This window comes from Pelodiscus sinensis, unplaced genomic scaffold (assembly GCF_049634645.1).
Source record: "Pelodiscus sinensis isolate JC-2024 unplaced genomic scaffold, ASM4963464v1 ctg38, whole genome shotgun sequence".
In the NCBI taxonomy this organism is placed as follows: Eukaryota; Metazoa; Chordata; order Testudines; family Trionychidae; genus Pelodiscus; species Pelodiscus sinensis.
The window spans coordinates 292612-308970 of NW_027465857.1; the positions used below are offsets into that span (position 1 = coordinate 292612).

The window sequence follows — 16359 nt, forward strand, 5'->3', positions numbered from 1 at the left end:
TTCTAGAGCTGATATAGGGCAATTTGTTCAGTGGAGTGATGCAAGCTTCGTTATGATTGCATCATCCATGACTTCTGGGAATAACATGATGCAATTCATATCATGTATGACGCTTCTCCCACTTATCCACCCCAAGTACAGTAGGTAACATATGCCAAGCTAATGCGCCTTTTTGGCAGCTCTCTTTCCCAGAGAGAATTGAAGATGCCTGCTAAGGAAGCTGCCCTGTTGCCACTATGAGATGACTGTTCCTTCTCTTTCAGCAATTCCTCTTACTGCGTATGGACCAATGGCGGCGGCCACAGCTGCAGCAGCAGTAGTGCGAGGGACAGGTAACTGCCACTTTCCTACCTGGTGAAGCAACCTGACCGAGGTTTGCATTGGGCTACAGGAGGGGGGTGGGACGGGGTTGCATTTTTGGTATCTTAACCATATAGTTTTGCTTCCTCCCTTAGGTTCTACTGTGAGCCGCACTGGTGGGTTTCTGGGCACTACCAGTCCTGGGCCAATGGCAGAGCTTTATGGAGCAGCCAATCAGGATTCAGGGCTTAGCAGTTACATCAGTGCTGCAAGTCCAGCTCCAAGTACTGGCTTTGGCCACAGCTTAGGGGTGAGTGTTTCACACCAGCTGTTGAGGTTGGGGAGTAGAAGGAGGTGAGGTGTGTATCAGTCATGAAATTGGGATGGTGATTGCTACAGCTCTGAATACCCAAACCACGAGGGCTGCAGGCAACCTCAAGGCTTGGTTACTGCAATATACTGTTTGTAAGCTTAAAAACACTAAGCTTAAAAAAATCCCAATTGGTTCCTAATGCAACAACCTACTTGGCTTACTGAACAGGCTGCTGCATGCATATCACCCCAGCTCTGTGCTCTCGACACTGCTTCCCCACTGAACACCAAGTCAAGTGCTAGGTCTTGGTCCCAGTCATCCAAGCCCTCCACAGAATTGGTCCAAGCTACCCAAGGGCTTGTTACCTCACTCTGATCATAGCCTGGTCATGACAGCTACACTTCTCTGGGTAGATGGAACGCGCACCTCAAGGGTGAGACTCATGAGTTGTGGAAACAGCTTTCCCAGCATTTGGTCATGACTCAGCTGATCACCCTAAGGGTATGTCTACACTACCACCCTAATTCAAACTAGGGTGGTAATGTAATCAACCCAAGTTGCAAATGAAGCCCGGGATTCCGCCCGGTGCCATTTTTAAATGTCCGCTAGTTCGGACTCCGTGCCCCTAAGTGTTCAGAAAGACCACAACCATCCTCATCGTCAGAATGAAACCCACAACTCCCCAGGGTAGAACGCACATGGATCCCCAGGAATAATAAATGTTTGGGCAGGGAGGGGGAGAGTGCAGAGTAAACATCTGCTAACTACATGTTTTCCTATAGAATGTGGGACTACAGCTGGGAGAGGCCTGGGGATTCCATATGACTCTGCTGGGGGATATTAGGTAGCTCTGAAGAGACAGTCCAGTGAGTGCATATTTCCACTGAGTGGGAGATCTGTACAGTGAGGGCTGTATCACTCCATGTAAATCTCAGGGTGCTGAGAGCCCTCCACACAGTGGCATGGGGGCCACCTGATTCCAGTTAGATATCTAAGGGTATGTCTACACTACAGCGCTAATTCGAACTAACTTAGTTCGAATTAGTTAATTCGAACTAAGCTAATTCGAACTAACGCATCTAGACCTAAAAACTAGTTCGAATTAGCATTTTGCTAATTCGAACTAGCATGTCCACATTAAGTGAACCCTGAACAGGGGTTAAGGATGGCCGGAAGCAGTGCTGGCAGGGCATCAGATGAGGACTTAGAGTGTGGAGCTGCTGTCTCAGGCTAGCCGAGGGCTGTGCTTAAAGGGACCCGAGCCCCACCCCGGAGAGACAGTTCTCAGGGGTGCCCCGCTTGCAAAGCAGTCTTGGCTTGGAGTGCCCTGAGTGCCCACACTCGGCACATCACACCACTCGGCCATCAGACCAGCTGCACTTGCCGCAGGCTGCCATCTGGGGAGAGGGGGCAATTGGGGGGCTGCAGGAGAGCTTCCACCCCCAGAAGCCCGCAGAGCCAGCCCAGTCCTCCCAATCGGGGGCTCGTACCCCATTCCTCCCTCACCTCCTTCCACTTACCCCTCCCTAGCCCCCCTTCCTGATGAACAAAATAAAGAAAACGTGTGGTCAAAAATAGAATCTCTCTTTATTGAACAAAACTCGGGGAGACTGGAAAAAGGAGGTGAGAGAGGGGAAGAGAGAGGGTGGGAGGGGGAGGGCAACTAAAATGATCAGGGGTTTGGAACAGGTCCTATATGAAGAGAGGCTAAAGAGACTGGGACTTTTCAGCTTAGAAAAGAGGAGATGGAGGGGGGGATATGATAGAGGTCTATAAAAGCATGAGTGGGGTGGAGAAGGTGCATCAAGAAAAGTTCTTCCTGAGTTCCCATAAAGAAGGACTAGAGGACACCAAAGGAAAGGAATGGGTAGCAGGCTTCAAACTAGTAACAGAAAGTTGTTCTTCACAAAGCAAATAGTCAACCTGTGGAACTCCTTGCTGCAGGAGGCTCTGAAGGCTACAACTAGAACAGAGTTTAAAGAGAAGTGAGATAAAGTCATGGAGGTTGGGTCCATGGAGTGGTATTAGCCAGGGGGTAGGAGTGGTGTCCCTGACCAAAGTTTGTGGAAGGCTGGAGAGGGATGGCACAAGACAAATGGCTTGGTCACTGTCTTTGGTCCATCCCCTCCAGGGTCCCTAGGGTTGGCCGCTGTCGGCAGACAGGCTACTGGGCTAGATGGACCTTTGGTCTGACCCAGTACGGCCATTATAAGCTCAGGGCTCAGGGTCGGGGGTCTCAGTGGACCCCCTTGATTTTCATGCACACCTGCTCCTGGGTGGCCAGGCTGGCAGCTCTCCTGCCCTAGACGGCCACTTTCCTGTGCCTAGTGCGGAGGTCGTGGACGAGGTCCACGATGTCTGCACTAGACCAGGCGGGTGCTCGCCTCTTGCGGTCCCGGGCAAGCTCCCGGGAGCCGCCAGCCTGGTCCCAGGAAGAGGGGGAGGGCTGGGGGGCATCGGGTGGCTGGCTCGAGCCATGCCAGGTGCAGGGTCTGCTAGCTGGGTGCTGGCAGGCTTGCACCTGGCACGGGCATTGTAGCCAGCCCGTGCCCCGTTAAGGGCTCCGGGGCCAGGAGGGGGGCAATAGAGTTTCCCTTGTGTTGGCCAGAGTGGCCACCAGGGAAAGCTGGGGAGGTCTAGCCTCCCACTAGTTCGAATTAAGGGGCTACACAGCCCTTAATTCGAACTAGTAAGTTCGAACTAGGCGTTAGTCCTCGTAGAATGAGGTTTACCTAGTTCGAACTAAGCGCTCCGCTAGTTCGATTCAAATTCGAACTAGCGGAGCGCTAGTGTAGCGCCTATCAAAGTTAATTCAAACTAACGTCCGTTAGTTCGAATTAACTTTGTAGTGTAGACATACCCTAAAGGAGGTTGCAGCGTCCTTAGGAATAGTACATTCAGGGAGCTGACTGACATCCCAGTCAGGCCTGTGGGGGGAGGGAAGGATGGACAAATCACAGTCATGAACTCAACCCTTTTCCTTTTGTTTGTCTAATCGTGGAATTTGAACCCTTTCTCCGTAGGGTCCCTTGATTGCAACAGCTTTTACCAATGGGTACCACTGAAGCTAGCGACCAAGGAGGCGGGAGGTAAGATGTTTGAACAGAAGGGTGTAGGAGGGGTGTGAGAGGAGTGAAGCTATAGGACTGGCCTGTCCTGAGCCTGCAAAGGAGGGGATTTTATTCAGTGACAGAGTTTCCTGTTAGTTGGGCTGACATTCAGGGACTTCATCTGAAGGTGAGGGCAAGGAGGCCAGGTCTCTGAGGCCAAAAGAATAAGTGGCTGTGCCCAGTGGTGGCAGGGAGAAGGGGGAGCAGTAGGTGGGAAGGGTGTGGAGTGGGGGAAATGGAGGGGATAGTATGGAGACCTGGTAGAAATTGGGGAGTTGATGGAGACAGGAAATAGACATGCACAACTGGCCAAAATCCTAAGGCAATGTGAGCGCTCTCCCTGGCACTCTGGAAGGACATGCCCCTTCCACCTTTAGCACTGCCCTGCATGCCACTAACTCTGCAAATCTCTCTGCTGCTGAGAGTGCTGCATCTCTGGAATGGTGTTTCCTCTCCATTGAGGCAGTCTGTGGAGAGAAAAGAGGCTTCCACACCCAGGTGGGAGAGGGGGAAACCCTACGTGCAGTTCCAGCAGTGTTCATTAGAAGGGGGTGAAGAGAAGCTATTGGAGGATACTGGTGCATGCCTCAAAAGTGTCAGAAGTTTGGTGGCTGAAATGAGTAGGGCAGATGTTTCCAGGGAAAAGGTGTGACTGCCTCTCTTCATCCAGGGATAGCTTGAGTTCAGTTTGCAGCATGTAATTAGCCTCTTCTTTAAATACAGAAGTTTGATGCAGGGAGCCCACAGGTCTTAGCATACAGTGCTCCTTGACCCAAGAAGCCAGGCTGCATTGCAATGCTGGGGCTTGTCCCTTTGGCCCACACCTTCAGGTTAAAAATAGGGGCAGTTGCATTGTGTTCCACTTCATTGCCAGTCAGGCGCAATCTTCATGCTACTGCCCAGGTGCCAGCACAATCGTGTGTTGGGGAAAGTTTGGGTAACCCCCATGGCTGTGTCAGACAAGACAAAAAATAAGTTGTTAGTGTTTGTTGGTTTATCTCCAACCCCTGTACCCTCCACCTCTGCTGGTCTCCTGCAGATTCCCCAGTGACCTAACCAAGGACAGCGGGCTGGAGGATCTGGTGAGCCTTGGGAGATGAGCCAAGGTTTCCTTTTTACTGAATAAAACTGCACACTGCCGGCTGGCTGCCAGGCTCCTGCTGACCTGATCTCTCCCATTGAACAGACCACACTGGACTGAACCCACAGAGATCATCTCACTTTCTTCCTAACCACTGATGGTTTATGTTTCTCCCTCCCCCAGCCCACCGATTCTTCTTTATTTATTTTATTAGCTAGTAGGGTTTTTTTAAATATTTACTAGGGGGCTGTGCCCCCTGCTCGCTATGCTAGCCAGCCCCCCTCTATCTGCGGGTAGGTCTCTGGCCAGGGGGGAGGGGGCAGGCTAGGGGTAGGTGTCTGGCTGGGGGGGAGGGAGCAGGAGTGGGCTGGGGGTGCGGGGTCTCAGTGGAGGGGGTCTGTGAGGGGGCTCAGGGTGCAAGGTCTCAAGAGGGTGGTAAGTGAGTAGGCTGGGGATGTGGGATCTCAGCTTGGGGGGCATGACTGAGCAGGCTGGGGGTGCAGGGTTTTGGGAACTGGGACAGGAGTCAGAGCCCGGCAGCAGGCGGTGGAGCGGGGAGCTGGAGCCGCTTCCTGCCAGGGCCCCAGAGTGTCATGAGACGCTGCCACCGTCCCCTGACCCTCTTGCAGGGGAGCAGGGGGCCAGCAGGGAGCCCAGGGTAACCCTTGAGGAGGGGCCAGGAGAATGACCAGGCTGGGCTGGGACCCTCTCCCACTGGAGCCCTGCCACCTGCCACACCCACACCAAGCCCCAGCCTTGCTCTTGAAGGGCGGGGAGAAATCACCCCAGTCCCAATGGTGAAGGGTTCCTGTTCTGCCCTGACCCACGGACACCACTTCTCCCTCTGAATGCGGGGGGGGACAACACAAAGGACATGATGACATCACGCTGTTGTCCTGCAGGAAAAAAAATGTATATATAGAGAGAGAGATTTTTGGGGGGTGGGTTGACCCTCCTCTTCATTGTTTGCTCTTTCCTGAACTAGTAGACACATTTTATAAATTGACTTTTTGTGATCGTGTTAGGTAGTTTTTAATTAGTATTTTTATTTGGCTTTGAAATTGTTTTGAATCTTTTCAATTCTGTTGTTGTCAACCTTTTTAAAGGACAGTATGTAATGTGAATGCAGTGCTGAAGGTAAGAGAGAGAGAAAGAAGGCTGAGCAGAACTGACACTTTTTTTTGTTTGTTAAAGAAACCATTTTTTAGTTTTTGTTTTCTAAATGTGAGGCTTTCAAATGTGTGAAGCTCCAAGGATCTGAAAAGGCAGGACATGGTTTCAGAACAAAACAAATGTATATTTTGCTAAGTAAAAACACTACCCTTACAGCTGAAAGTATTTTTGTTTTCCTAGATTTAGTTTTACATTGGGTTGTATTTTTCCTAGTGTATAATATGTAAATATTGTGAGGTGAACCTAGTTGCAGCCTGACTCCAAGGAGCAGCTCCAGGTTCTTGAACCTGGCACCTCAGTGTGAGCAATATTCTCCAGCAGAACTGTGACAGGACTCCTTTCTTTTTTGTACACCTTTTACTGTAAGATTTTAAGACCTCTGATATGAATCAGGGGGAGAAGGGAATGAAACTTACCAGCCATCGGCTATTTTGCTGAGCCGGTTAAAGCTGATTTCAGCTGCTTGATGTACAGACTCCACCAGTGGGCTCCCTAAGTGCCAGCATCTGGTTTGGCTAGGCAAAGGACTTACTGCCTGTCTGTCTTCATTACTTTGAAAGGATTGACTCTCCAAGTAGTATTGCTTGTGTCAAGGTGGTGGGAAAGGGAATCATCCTCTAGGGGGCAGGGCATTGGGAAGGGCTCACTGTCAGGGGGATGGGATGGTGGGGTGGTTGTTCTCTGAATTGCACAGCATTGTGTGGGGAAAAGTCTTTTTTTTAATTAGGAAGAAAAAAGTGCTAGGGGTGGTGATCTATGGGGGAAAGGTGAGAAAAGGGCTTCTCAGGGATCATATGAATTCTAGAATCACGGCTTTCCATTTTGCTTTCCTCTGTGTTCTGGAATCTGTGGGAGTTTGTCCTCTGTTCTGTAAACTGATTATATGGTCCCTTCTCCTGAGGCTGCCCAAGCCCTTGTTAACAAGTGGCCTCTGCTGTGGGGTTGCCTCAAAGGAGGAATTTAAGGGGCATGTTTGGGTCTGGATTTGTTTCAAGTGAACCAAAGACCTTGTTAAGGGTGGGGTGATTAAGTGTTTTATTAAGATGCAGCCTAACACTTTTCCCAAGGAAATAATGCAGCTTCATCTTAAATTTTAAAAATCATTCCCTCTCTTCGCCCAAAGTAAGCCCCAGTAAGTGAGGATTGGGAGAAGAGGCTATAACAGGGCTACTCAACTTTGGAAGCCCCAGGGGCCACAATGACACTCACAGCACATGCCAAGGGCTGCAACTTAAGTGTGGCTGTATGTATATGCAAATAGCTTCTCTCACACTGACAGGCATGAATACAAAGATTAAGGCAGGACTACACAACACACAGGCCCCATTTACGTCAGTTCTGCTGATATTAATGAAATGCAACATTTCCCCGATTTCTACCCATATGACAGCACTTTTCATGAGCAATGACAGTCCAGGAATTTAACTACTAAAATGCATCTCAACAGAAGACCATTATATTGACTCCTTTTTTGTTTTGGCTCCCACCCGCGGGCCGCGTATTGAGCTCCACATAAACCTAAACTGCACCGCGGGCCACAAACAAACGGGCCGCAGACCGCGTGTTGAGTAGCCCTGGTCTATAGTGTCGGGGATTCGAACCCGGACGGCCTCTGTTCGTTGTCTGACCACAAAGAGACAGGCAACATCAGCAAGATCCAATCACAAGCTCTTTATTGAATAGTGCGCACTTACACTAGAGATTGGCCTGTCTCCAAAGAGAACCAGCCACGATTTCATTAACGGGTAGGCTTATATAGACAGTTCCGTCGCGTCATAGACTATTTGCCCAAGCGACCCACCCCCCTTTATTGGTTAGAAACTTTTAGTATCCATGCACACCTGGTCAACTATACATCATGGCCTTAAGCAATTCATAATGCATCAGCAATTTCTTATCAGCCCAAAAGACAGGTACTGGGCAATAAGGAGACAGTTTGTTATGGCCAAAGGAGAACATAAACAGGGAGTTTGGAACAAACGGGGAGAGCAGAAACAGGGAGTCTCCTTATCAGTTCTCAAAACAAGCTGTTCCTCATCATAGCAGGTACAAAAATGCAGCTTCTTACTTATCTCATTTTGCAACTTGAGCAAGTGTGTAGGGTGCATCCCTGACTGAACCTATCTCCAGTTCTGCCCAGGGACTACCCAGAAATCTTTGTTACATTTGCTTTAGCATAACTGCACTAGGCCTATTTTTCTAGGGCCTAACAATAGTATCCACATGGACCCCTTTTCCCCCTTCCATTTCCCGCTTTCCTTGCAGCCTTGTGGCTAGCTCCGAGGCCAGCAGCATGGGCCGTGCCTGACCCAGCAATACTTTTGGAGAGTTCTGTTTAGTAAGAGGTACTTTAATGGGTTAGTACTGAAAACACAAAGCAATAATTTTTGTTACCAAGGCAAGAGTCTGTGTGGTTTTTGTTTCTGTTTTTTTAATATTTCCTAATGAAAGAAGAGCTGAATTTTATTGGGTTTATTTTTATTCTGTATACTTAAATTTGGGTCTGCAGACAGCGCTTTCCTCCCTCTTGGTACATGCGCCGAGCTGCTTCTGTGCCCCCTTCCACACACCTCCCAGCTCCACTGTATTGCCACTGGGCTGTGATTCACTCTCCAGCCAGTGCTGCTGCTGCCCAGAGGCTGGGGTTTCAGTTTGAGGGTGGGCATTTTTTTAAAAAGAAATACTGACTTCAAAACATAGCTTTAAGTTATTATACTCCAGTGTTTGTTCTCGCCACACCTGTAACCCTTTTTCTAGATTTCAGTTTTAAATTCCTAATAAATAATTTGAAAATGACCCCTCTGTTGTGGTGTGTGTGTGTGTGTGTGTCTGTCTATATATATGAGTGGCTCTGAATTTGGAAAAGGTTTCACCTAGGCTTGGGGGTGCTGGAAATCTTGCCTTGTGGTTGGCAGAACCTGGTAGCTACAGAGCTACAGTCCTGGTATTCAAATCCCAGCTCTGGTACATCACTTAACTCTTTTCAGCATCTGTTCCCCATCAGTAAAACAGAGATGATAATTCTTCCCCACCTCACAAGAGTTGTGCATGGATGTCTGTGGATTCCAGGAAGGGAGAAACACCAGGAAATCAAAAAGCCTGGTGCTATTCTTTGGATTTGCTGAACACAGCAGTACAAGTGAGTGAGATTGCAAGACAGTAAGTTGTGAAGAATGAAGAAATCTAGCAAGTAAAGAGCACTGGGAGGAAATATTAAAATCTGCCATCATAGAAGAAAATCGGGGATGCCCAAAAGCACTCTAATAATACACAACAGGCCACAATGCTGCTAAGAGAAGAACGCAAACAATAAGCAGCTAGTGTACTTTAATGAAACACTATTAAAAAAATCAGTTGATAAAAGTAACCTCAAGAATTCTGATGGAGTCTGCATTTAATAATGGAAATGCTGCTGTATTATCACAGCTGACTATAAAAGTGGGAGACTTTGGGAGAGACTGATTCATAGTGACCATAGCTTTAATCTAGTATCCATCTGTCACATCTCAGTTCCCCAACCTGGCACTTCTAATGTAGATATGGGGGCTAGCTAGCAGAATAAACTCTGTAAGAACCTGTCTCTGTACCTCCCAGAGACAAACTTGTCTGGTCTCAGTTTCCCTGAGACCCAAAAGAAAGACTGTTGGTTTGCTGCCACCATCAAGTGTAAATTTAAAAAAAAAAAAAGCCCCTTTCCAGGGAAGAGGTCACTTGAACCCCCCTCTCTGAGGCAAAACTCTCCCCCCTGCCCCAACTTCCATTTTGCTTGGAGTTGGGAAAACAAACAGAGGTAATCCACAGAGAACAATGGGGCTCTGTTTCTCCCGGGTAACTTAGACACATAGGTTTAAGGACACAAAAATCAACCAATACCAGTTAATCAAAACAAAAAGAAAACACTTTTATTATCAAAACAAGACTACTGTTGCAAGCATAATAAATGACTGGGTGTTAAAAGCCACGGAGTGAAATAGACTCAGGGGAAATCCCTGGGTTGTAATGGTTAGTTACAAAAGAGAAAACAATTAAACCAGCACAGACATGATTTCCAAACCCCCGAACAAGGAAAACAATAAACCCTGATGGACTAGCTAAACTTTCCCCTACTTACACATTTCAAGAAGTCTGTTCCTGGGAGAGCCCATCTCTCCTATTACCTGGGGAAAATTGCTCTGATCTCAAAAGAAAGGAAGAGGGGGAGGGGAAAAAAAAACCCTCTCGGTTTGAAATTCCTATCTGCATTTCATTGGCTGAATGCCCAAAGCCCCCTCCCTCAGGTGCATCTCCAGACTTGCTTAACCTTTTCCTCACTCTCCAGGTAAGTCAGACTCTCCTTAGCAGCTCCTATTCATGACACCATCTGTCACGGCTCAATCCCCCAACCTGGCACTCTGCATACAGAGATGGGGGCCGGCTAGCAGAATAAACACTGCAAACCCTGTCTCTGATTCCCAAAGACAAACTTATTCAATCTCAGTCCCCCTGATATTAAAAAAACCAAAAAAAACCTGGTTCTGCGCTGTTACCACCCAAGTGATTAAAAGAAAATATAAAATAAAAACCCTTTTCCTGGGAGAGAGATCACTTGGGAATCTCCTCCCCTAAGGTAAAGCTCTGCCCCCAACCTCCGTTTTGCTTGGAGTTGGGAAAACAAAGAGGGAATCCGCAGAGAACAATGGACTCCTCCCGGGTCACTAGGCACTTTAGTCCTAAGGATACAACAATCAACCAATACCGGTTAATCAAAATCAAAAGAAAACTCTTATCATCAAAACAAAACTACTGTTGCAAGCATAGTAAATTGGCTAGGTGGTAGTTAGCCATGAATTAACTTAGACTCAGGGAAAGTCCCTGGGCTGTAATCCTTAATTACAATAGAGAAAACAATTAACCAGCTCAGAAATGATTTCCAAACCCCCAAACAAGGAAAACAATAAACCCTAATGGGCTATCTAAACTTTTCCCTGCTTACACATTTCAAGAAGTCGGTTCTTGGAGAGAGAGAAGCGTTTCCCATCTCCCTCAATACCTGAGAGAAGCTGCTCTGATCTCAAACAAAGAAGAGAGAGAAAAACCCCTCTTTCCCATTTTTAATGGCTGACTGCTCGAATCCCCCCTCCCCAGTAGCAATCCTCCAGTTGCTTAACCCTTTCCTCACTCTTCAGATAAGTCAGACTCTCCTTAGCCGTTCCCATTTATGACACCATCAGTGACAAACTGAAATGTATCCTGTTTCCCTTGTTTGGTGTCACTAGCTCACTTTCCGATATGCTAAGATTGGTTGTCTGGAACTAACCTAGCACAAGTGCTCAGAACCTTGAATTGTACCCTTGCCCCATGTGGGCCTTGTGCACATGGGACACACAAAAATAGATGTACCAACCAAAAGTAAAAATAGTAGAGGGAAATACAGTCAATGGGGAAAAGGTGAAATTAATGGTGATTCTAGAGCAGCTGAGAGTGAATTGTTTTAAATCTGGCTTCAGTAAAGGAGACATTTGGATAATTGTGTCATGAGTCTTGAAATGTGAGTTGATGAAAAGCAGGGAAGAGAATACTTGGAAAATGAACACATATTAAGCAAATACTCTGAATAACCTTGTAGTGGGGTATTTGATGGACGGGCGAGTGGGCGGGCTTTGCCCGCCCACTTTCTAAAAGCCCCTCCCCCAGCCTTGCGGGAGGAACGACTGGACCCGTGTCCAATTAATTACTGGGGACAAATAATAACGAAAGGGGCAAGGAGTGCGGGCTAAAGGTTTATAACTAGGGAACCGGATGGGGACACCGAGCAGAGAACCCCGGACAGCGCCCACTGCTCCTCAAAGCTGTCGATGGAGCCAGTGGACGCCGCCCAGAGGAACTCTGCCCGGATTCGTGACACAAGGGAGGAGCGGAAATAGGCCCCACAGTCGCAGAGAACCCCCTCGTCCAACATCCTACTCCTGCTGTTGTAAATGGAAGCCTTTGCTAGGGCCAGAAGTAGGTTGACGAGGAGGTCTCGCGACTTTGTGGGGCCACGGATTGGGTGTGCATAAATAAAAAGGTGAGGGGAAAAGTGCAGCCAGAACCTCAATAAGAGGTTCTGGAGGGGCCGGAATAGGGGCTGCAACCTGGCGCATTCTAGATAAACGTGCGCCAGGTTCTCCCTCACGCCGCAAAAGGGGCAGGCATCCAGGATTGGGGTAAACCGCGCCAAGTACACGCCCGTGCTCACGGCTCCGTGAAGGAGCCGCCAACTAATATCCCCGATGGGCCGCGGGATTTGATCGGAATAGACGCTGGCCCACCGGGGTTCCCCACCCTCTATGGGTCTTAGATAGTCCCGCCATTTGGTATCAGGGCGGGACACGAGGGTGGGGAAATGCAGGGTGTGGAGCACGAGTGTGTACAAATGTTGCCTTGGCGCGGTTTGAAAACAGACCGGCTGCAGATTTTACAGCCGGCTGGGGGTCCAAGGATGGGGAGGCCGGGGGGGCCTGAGGAACAGGGACCCGATAATAAGGGACGGAGGCTTTGCAGGAAGGGGGGGGGCGGGGCGTACCCTCTCGCAAGGACCGCTGCAGGAAGTCGAGAGCGGGCCGCGGCAAAGCCGCCTTCACCTCCTGGAGTAGGCGCAGAGGGGTTCGGGGGGTGGAGAGCCCCACGCGTTGAGCGAGCGCTCGGGGGTCCACCCAGTCCCCCCTGTCGTAGTCCAGGACGTCTCCAACCATGGTGGTTTCTGCCAGGATCAGCCTCCGGCGCACCGAGGGAGACTCCGCCACCTGCACGCACAAGGCTGGATTGTGGAGCAGGGGCTCCGCGAGGAGGTCTGCTCCCTCGGTGGCCACAACAGACCTGGTCGCCGAGAACAGCTTCCAGGTCTGGAGGAGGTCCTGGTAGAATTCCGGCAGCTCTGAGAGGTCTCGCGGAAGACCCCTCGGGTGGATAAAAAAGAGCTGCCGGTCGTATCGGAGCCCTCGGAGGCGGCGGAGGAAGGCGCGTGCCAAGGTGCCCCATGCCGGACTACCTGCACTGAAGAGGAGTCTCTGCAGGGCCTGGAGGCGGAAGGTCCGGACCTGGCTACGCATGCAGACCAGGCCCTGACCCCCCTCCTCCAGGGGGAGGGACAGGACCCCTGCAGAGACCCAGTGCAGTCCTGGCCAGAAGAACCCCAAAGCTGCCCTCTGGAGCTTGGCCAGGACCTCCGGGGCCGGGCGCAGGGTGTTGAGCCGGTGCCAGAGCATGGACAGGACCAGCTGATTGAGTACCAGCGCTCTCCCGCGAAGGGAGAGACACCGGAGCAGTCCTGCCCATCTCCGCAACCGCTCACCCACCCTGGCCTCCAAACCCTGCCAGTTTTCCGGCGGCGAAGGATGCGTGGCGGATAAATAGACGCCCAGATAGAGCAGCGGACCCGCGCTCCACCTGATGGCCTGTAGCGCGGGTGGGAGGGAGCTGGCCCGCCACCCGTCCCCGACCACCAGGCCAGAGCTCTTGACCCAGTTGACCCGGGCGGAGGAGGCTGCCGAGTAGACGGCTTGGCAAGCCTCCACCCGCGCCAGGTCGCCCGGGTCCTGGACCACGAGGAGCACGTCATCGGCGTACGCCGACAGGACCAGCCGCAGCTCCGGCTCCCGAAGCACCAACCCCGTCAACCTCCTACGTTGGAGACAGAGGAAGGGCTCGATCGCCAGAGCGTACAGCTGGCCCGACAGCGGACACCCCTGACGTACCCCCCGCCCGAAGCTGACCGGCTCGGTCAGGGTCCAGTTGAGCCTGACCAAACACTCCGCGAGGGCGTACAGCACCCGGAGAAAACCCACAAAATGGGGCACGAAGCCGAAGGCCTGCAGGGTGCTCAGGAGATACCCGTGGTCCATCCTGTCGACCGCCTTCTCCTGGTCCAGGGACAGGAGGGAGAACGACAAGCCGTCCCTAAACCCGAGCTCTAAGAGATCCCGGACCAGATACAAGTTGTCAAAAATACTACGGCCCGGGACGGTGTAGGTCTGGTCGGGATGGATCACGTCCGCCAGCACGGACCGCAGTCGCAGCGAGATGGCTTTTGCTACGACCATGTAGTCTGTGCTGAGGAGCGAGACGGGACGCCAGTTCCGTAGGTCGCGGAGGTCCCCCTTCTTCGGTAGCAGGGCGAGCACCACTCGCCTGCACGACAGAGGGAGGACCCCGCTCTCCAGGGACTCGGCCCAGACGGTGACGAGGTCTGGGCCGAGGACGTCCCAGAACACGTGGTAGAACTCCACGGTCAGCCCGTCCATGCCCGGGGTTTTGTTGTTGGGCATGAGACGGAGGGCTTCCGAGAACTCGGCCAGAGTGAGAGGCAGCTCCAGCCGGTCTCGGTCGCCCGCGCTGACCGTCGGGAGCTCGGTCCAGAGCGCCCTGCAGGCGTCAGCTTCGGTCGGATCCGGGGAGAACAAACTGGCGTAGAAGGCCCTGGCCCTTCCACGCATCTCCGCCGGATCCGTGAGGGGGGCGCCGTCCTCCGCCAAGAGGCAGGTGACGTGCTTTTTTGCCCCCCTCCTTTTCTCCAGGGCATAGAAGAAGTGGGAGCTGCGATCCATCTCCCGAAGGAGGTGGATGCGGGATCGGACAAAAGCGCCCCGGGCCCTGTGATCTTCCAGGGCTCGGAGCTCCTCCCGCTTCTCCCGGTACGCCTCGCGGAGGAGTGGATCCTCGGGGGCGGACGCCAGGCGCCTCTCAAGCTTCAAGACCTCCCGTTCCAACTGCTCTATCACCGCATCCCTCCGCCGGCTGGCGCCCCGGGAGTAATCACGGCAGAAGAGTGACCAGTAGGAATGTAGGTGGGACTTTCAAACTGGGACAAAGGATTTTGGGTTTTTTCCTTTCTCCCTTTTGGCTCTCTGGGTGTGTTCTCTGCAGCTACAGAGAGGGACAAGCATGTCTCTCTCTCTCCAAGACACCATTCTTCATTTTCTGTAAGTAGGGAAAAGTTTAGGTAGTTTCGTTAGGCTTTATTGTTTTAAGGGTTGGGTATGGGATCCGATATCTGGCACTGCTTAAGAGATGTTTGGCTTTTCTTTGTAACTAAGTTCTAGGCCCATGGAGTTTCTCCATGAGTATATTTTGTTACCTTCCCATCTAGTCATTATGTTTGCAACAGGAATATTGTTGCAATAATAAAAGTTCTTTCGTTTCTTTTTATTAACCTGGCAGTGGTTAATTGTGTGCCCTGATTTTTATAATAGGGGTGAGATTTCCCAAATGATCTTTCCCCTGATTTCTTTATCAACATTTGGGTGGTGGCAGCGGAAGTTTTATTCCCAAGATCTAGGTTTTTAAGATTTTGGGGGAAGTTTTATACCAAAGCCTTATCTACTTAACTACCTAAACTTTACCCTACTTACAGAAAATGAGGAATGGTGTCTTGGAGAGAGAGAGAGACATGCTTGTCCCTCTCTGTAGCTGCAGAGAACTCTCCCAGGGTATGTCTACACTACCCCGCTAGTTCGAACTAGCGGGGTAATGTAGTCATCCGCAGTTACAAATGAAGCCTGGATTTGAATTTCCCGGGCTTCATTTGCATGAAGCCGGCCGGCGCCATTTTTAAATGCCGGCTAGTTCGGACCCCGTGCCGCGCAGCTACACGCGTTGTGGTAAGGGTTGGGAAAGGGGGGCACCTCCACCTGGAGGGGGCCCTCTCCCTCGCCCAGCAGCAACTGCGCCACAGATCGAATGGAGGCAGGCGGGGCCCGCCTGCCCGCTCGGGCACGCCGGAGGGGACACCTCCGGCTCCCGAGCAGGGCCGTCGGTTGAAGGAGGGGCGTCTGCGGAGGCCGGACTACCAGGGGGACCGGTGCCCTTACGGGCCCCGGGGGGCCTGGACGCCTCCTCCGACTCGGCCAAGGGACAGTCCCTCCGGACGTGCCCCATCGCCCGGCAGAGGAAGCATCGGGTCTCCCCCGAGGAGTAGTGGACTCGGTAGAGGGCCCCCTGGTAGGGCACCAGGAAGGACCCCTCGAGCGCCTCCCCGCCACGCGCCGCCGGCAGCAGCTGCAGCTGTACCTGCCGGCGGAAGGACAGGACGTGGCGGAGGGCGGGGTCCTTACAGCCCAGCAGGAGAGGGCTGATGGTCAAGATGGGTTTCCCTAGTGTGGAGAGGGAAGGTAGCAGGGCAGCATTAGGGAGGAAGGGCGGGACGGAGGTGAGGACCACCCATACACCCAGGTCCTCCAGCAGTTCGAGGGGCACGTGCACGCCCCCCACCGCCAGGCCCCTCTCCACTGCCTCCGGGGCGGTGGCCTCCGAGGCAAGGAAGAACACCGCCTTGCCGTACATTTTGGAGGCCGCCACCACGGCCGAGGCCCCCACCACCCTCGCCAACGCCCGCACGTACGTTTCCATGTGGGGCGAGGCGGCTA

The 16359-nt window shown here is 51.7% G+C and overlaps 1 protein-coding gene across 2 annotated transcripts in view; it reads left to right on the top strand.

Moving 5' to 3' along the window:
- LOC102456144 (RNA-binding protein Musashi homolog 1-like) overlaps window positions 1-8773 on the top strand; it is an 84644-nt gene extending 75871 nt beyond the window's left edge. For both annotated transcript variants that reach the window (XM_075915708.1, XM_075915709.1), the window contains 4 exons: window positions 264-332; window positions 456-610; window positions 3637-3702; window positions 4763-8773. In XM_075915708.1, the coding sequence (XP_075771823.1) occupies window positions 264-332; window positions 456-610; window positions 3637-3678 (266 nt within the window). In that variant the 3' untranslated portion in view covers window positions 3679-3702; window positions 4763-8773. The remainder of the gene's footprint in view (window positions 1-263; window positions 333-455; window positions 611-3636; window positions 3703-4762) is intronic.
- Window positions 8774-16359: the final 7586 nt, after the last annotated feature.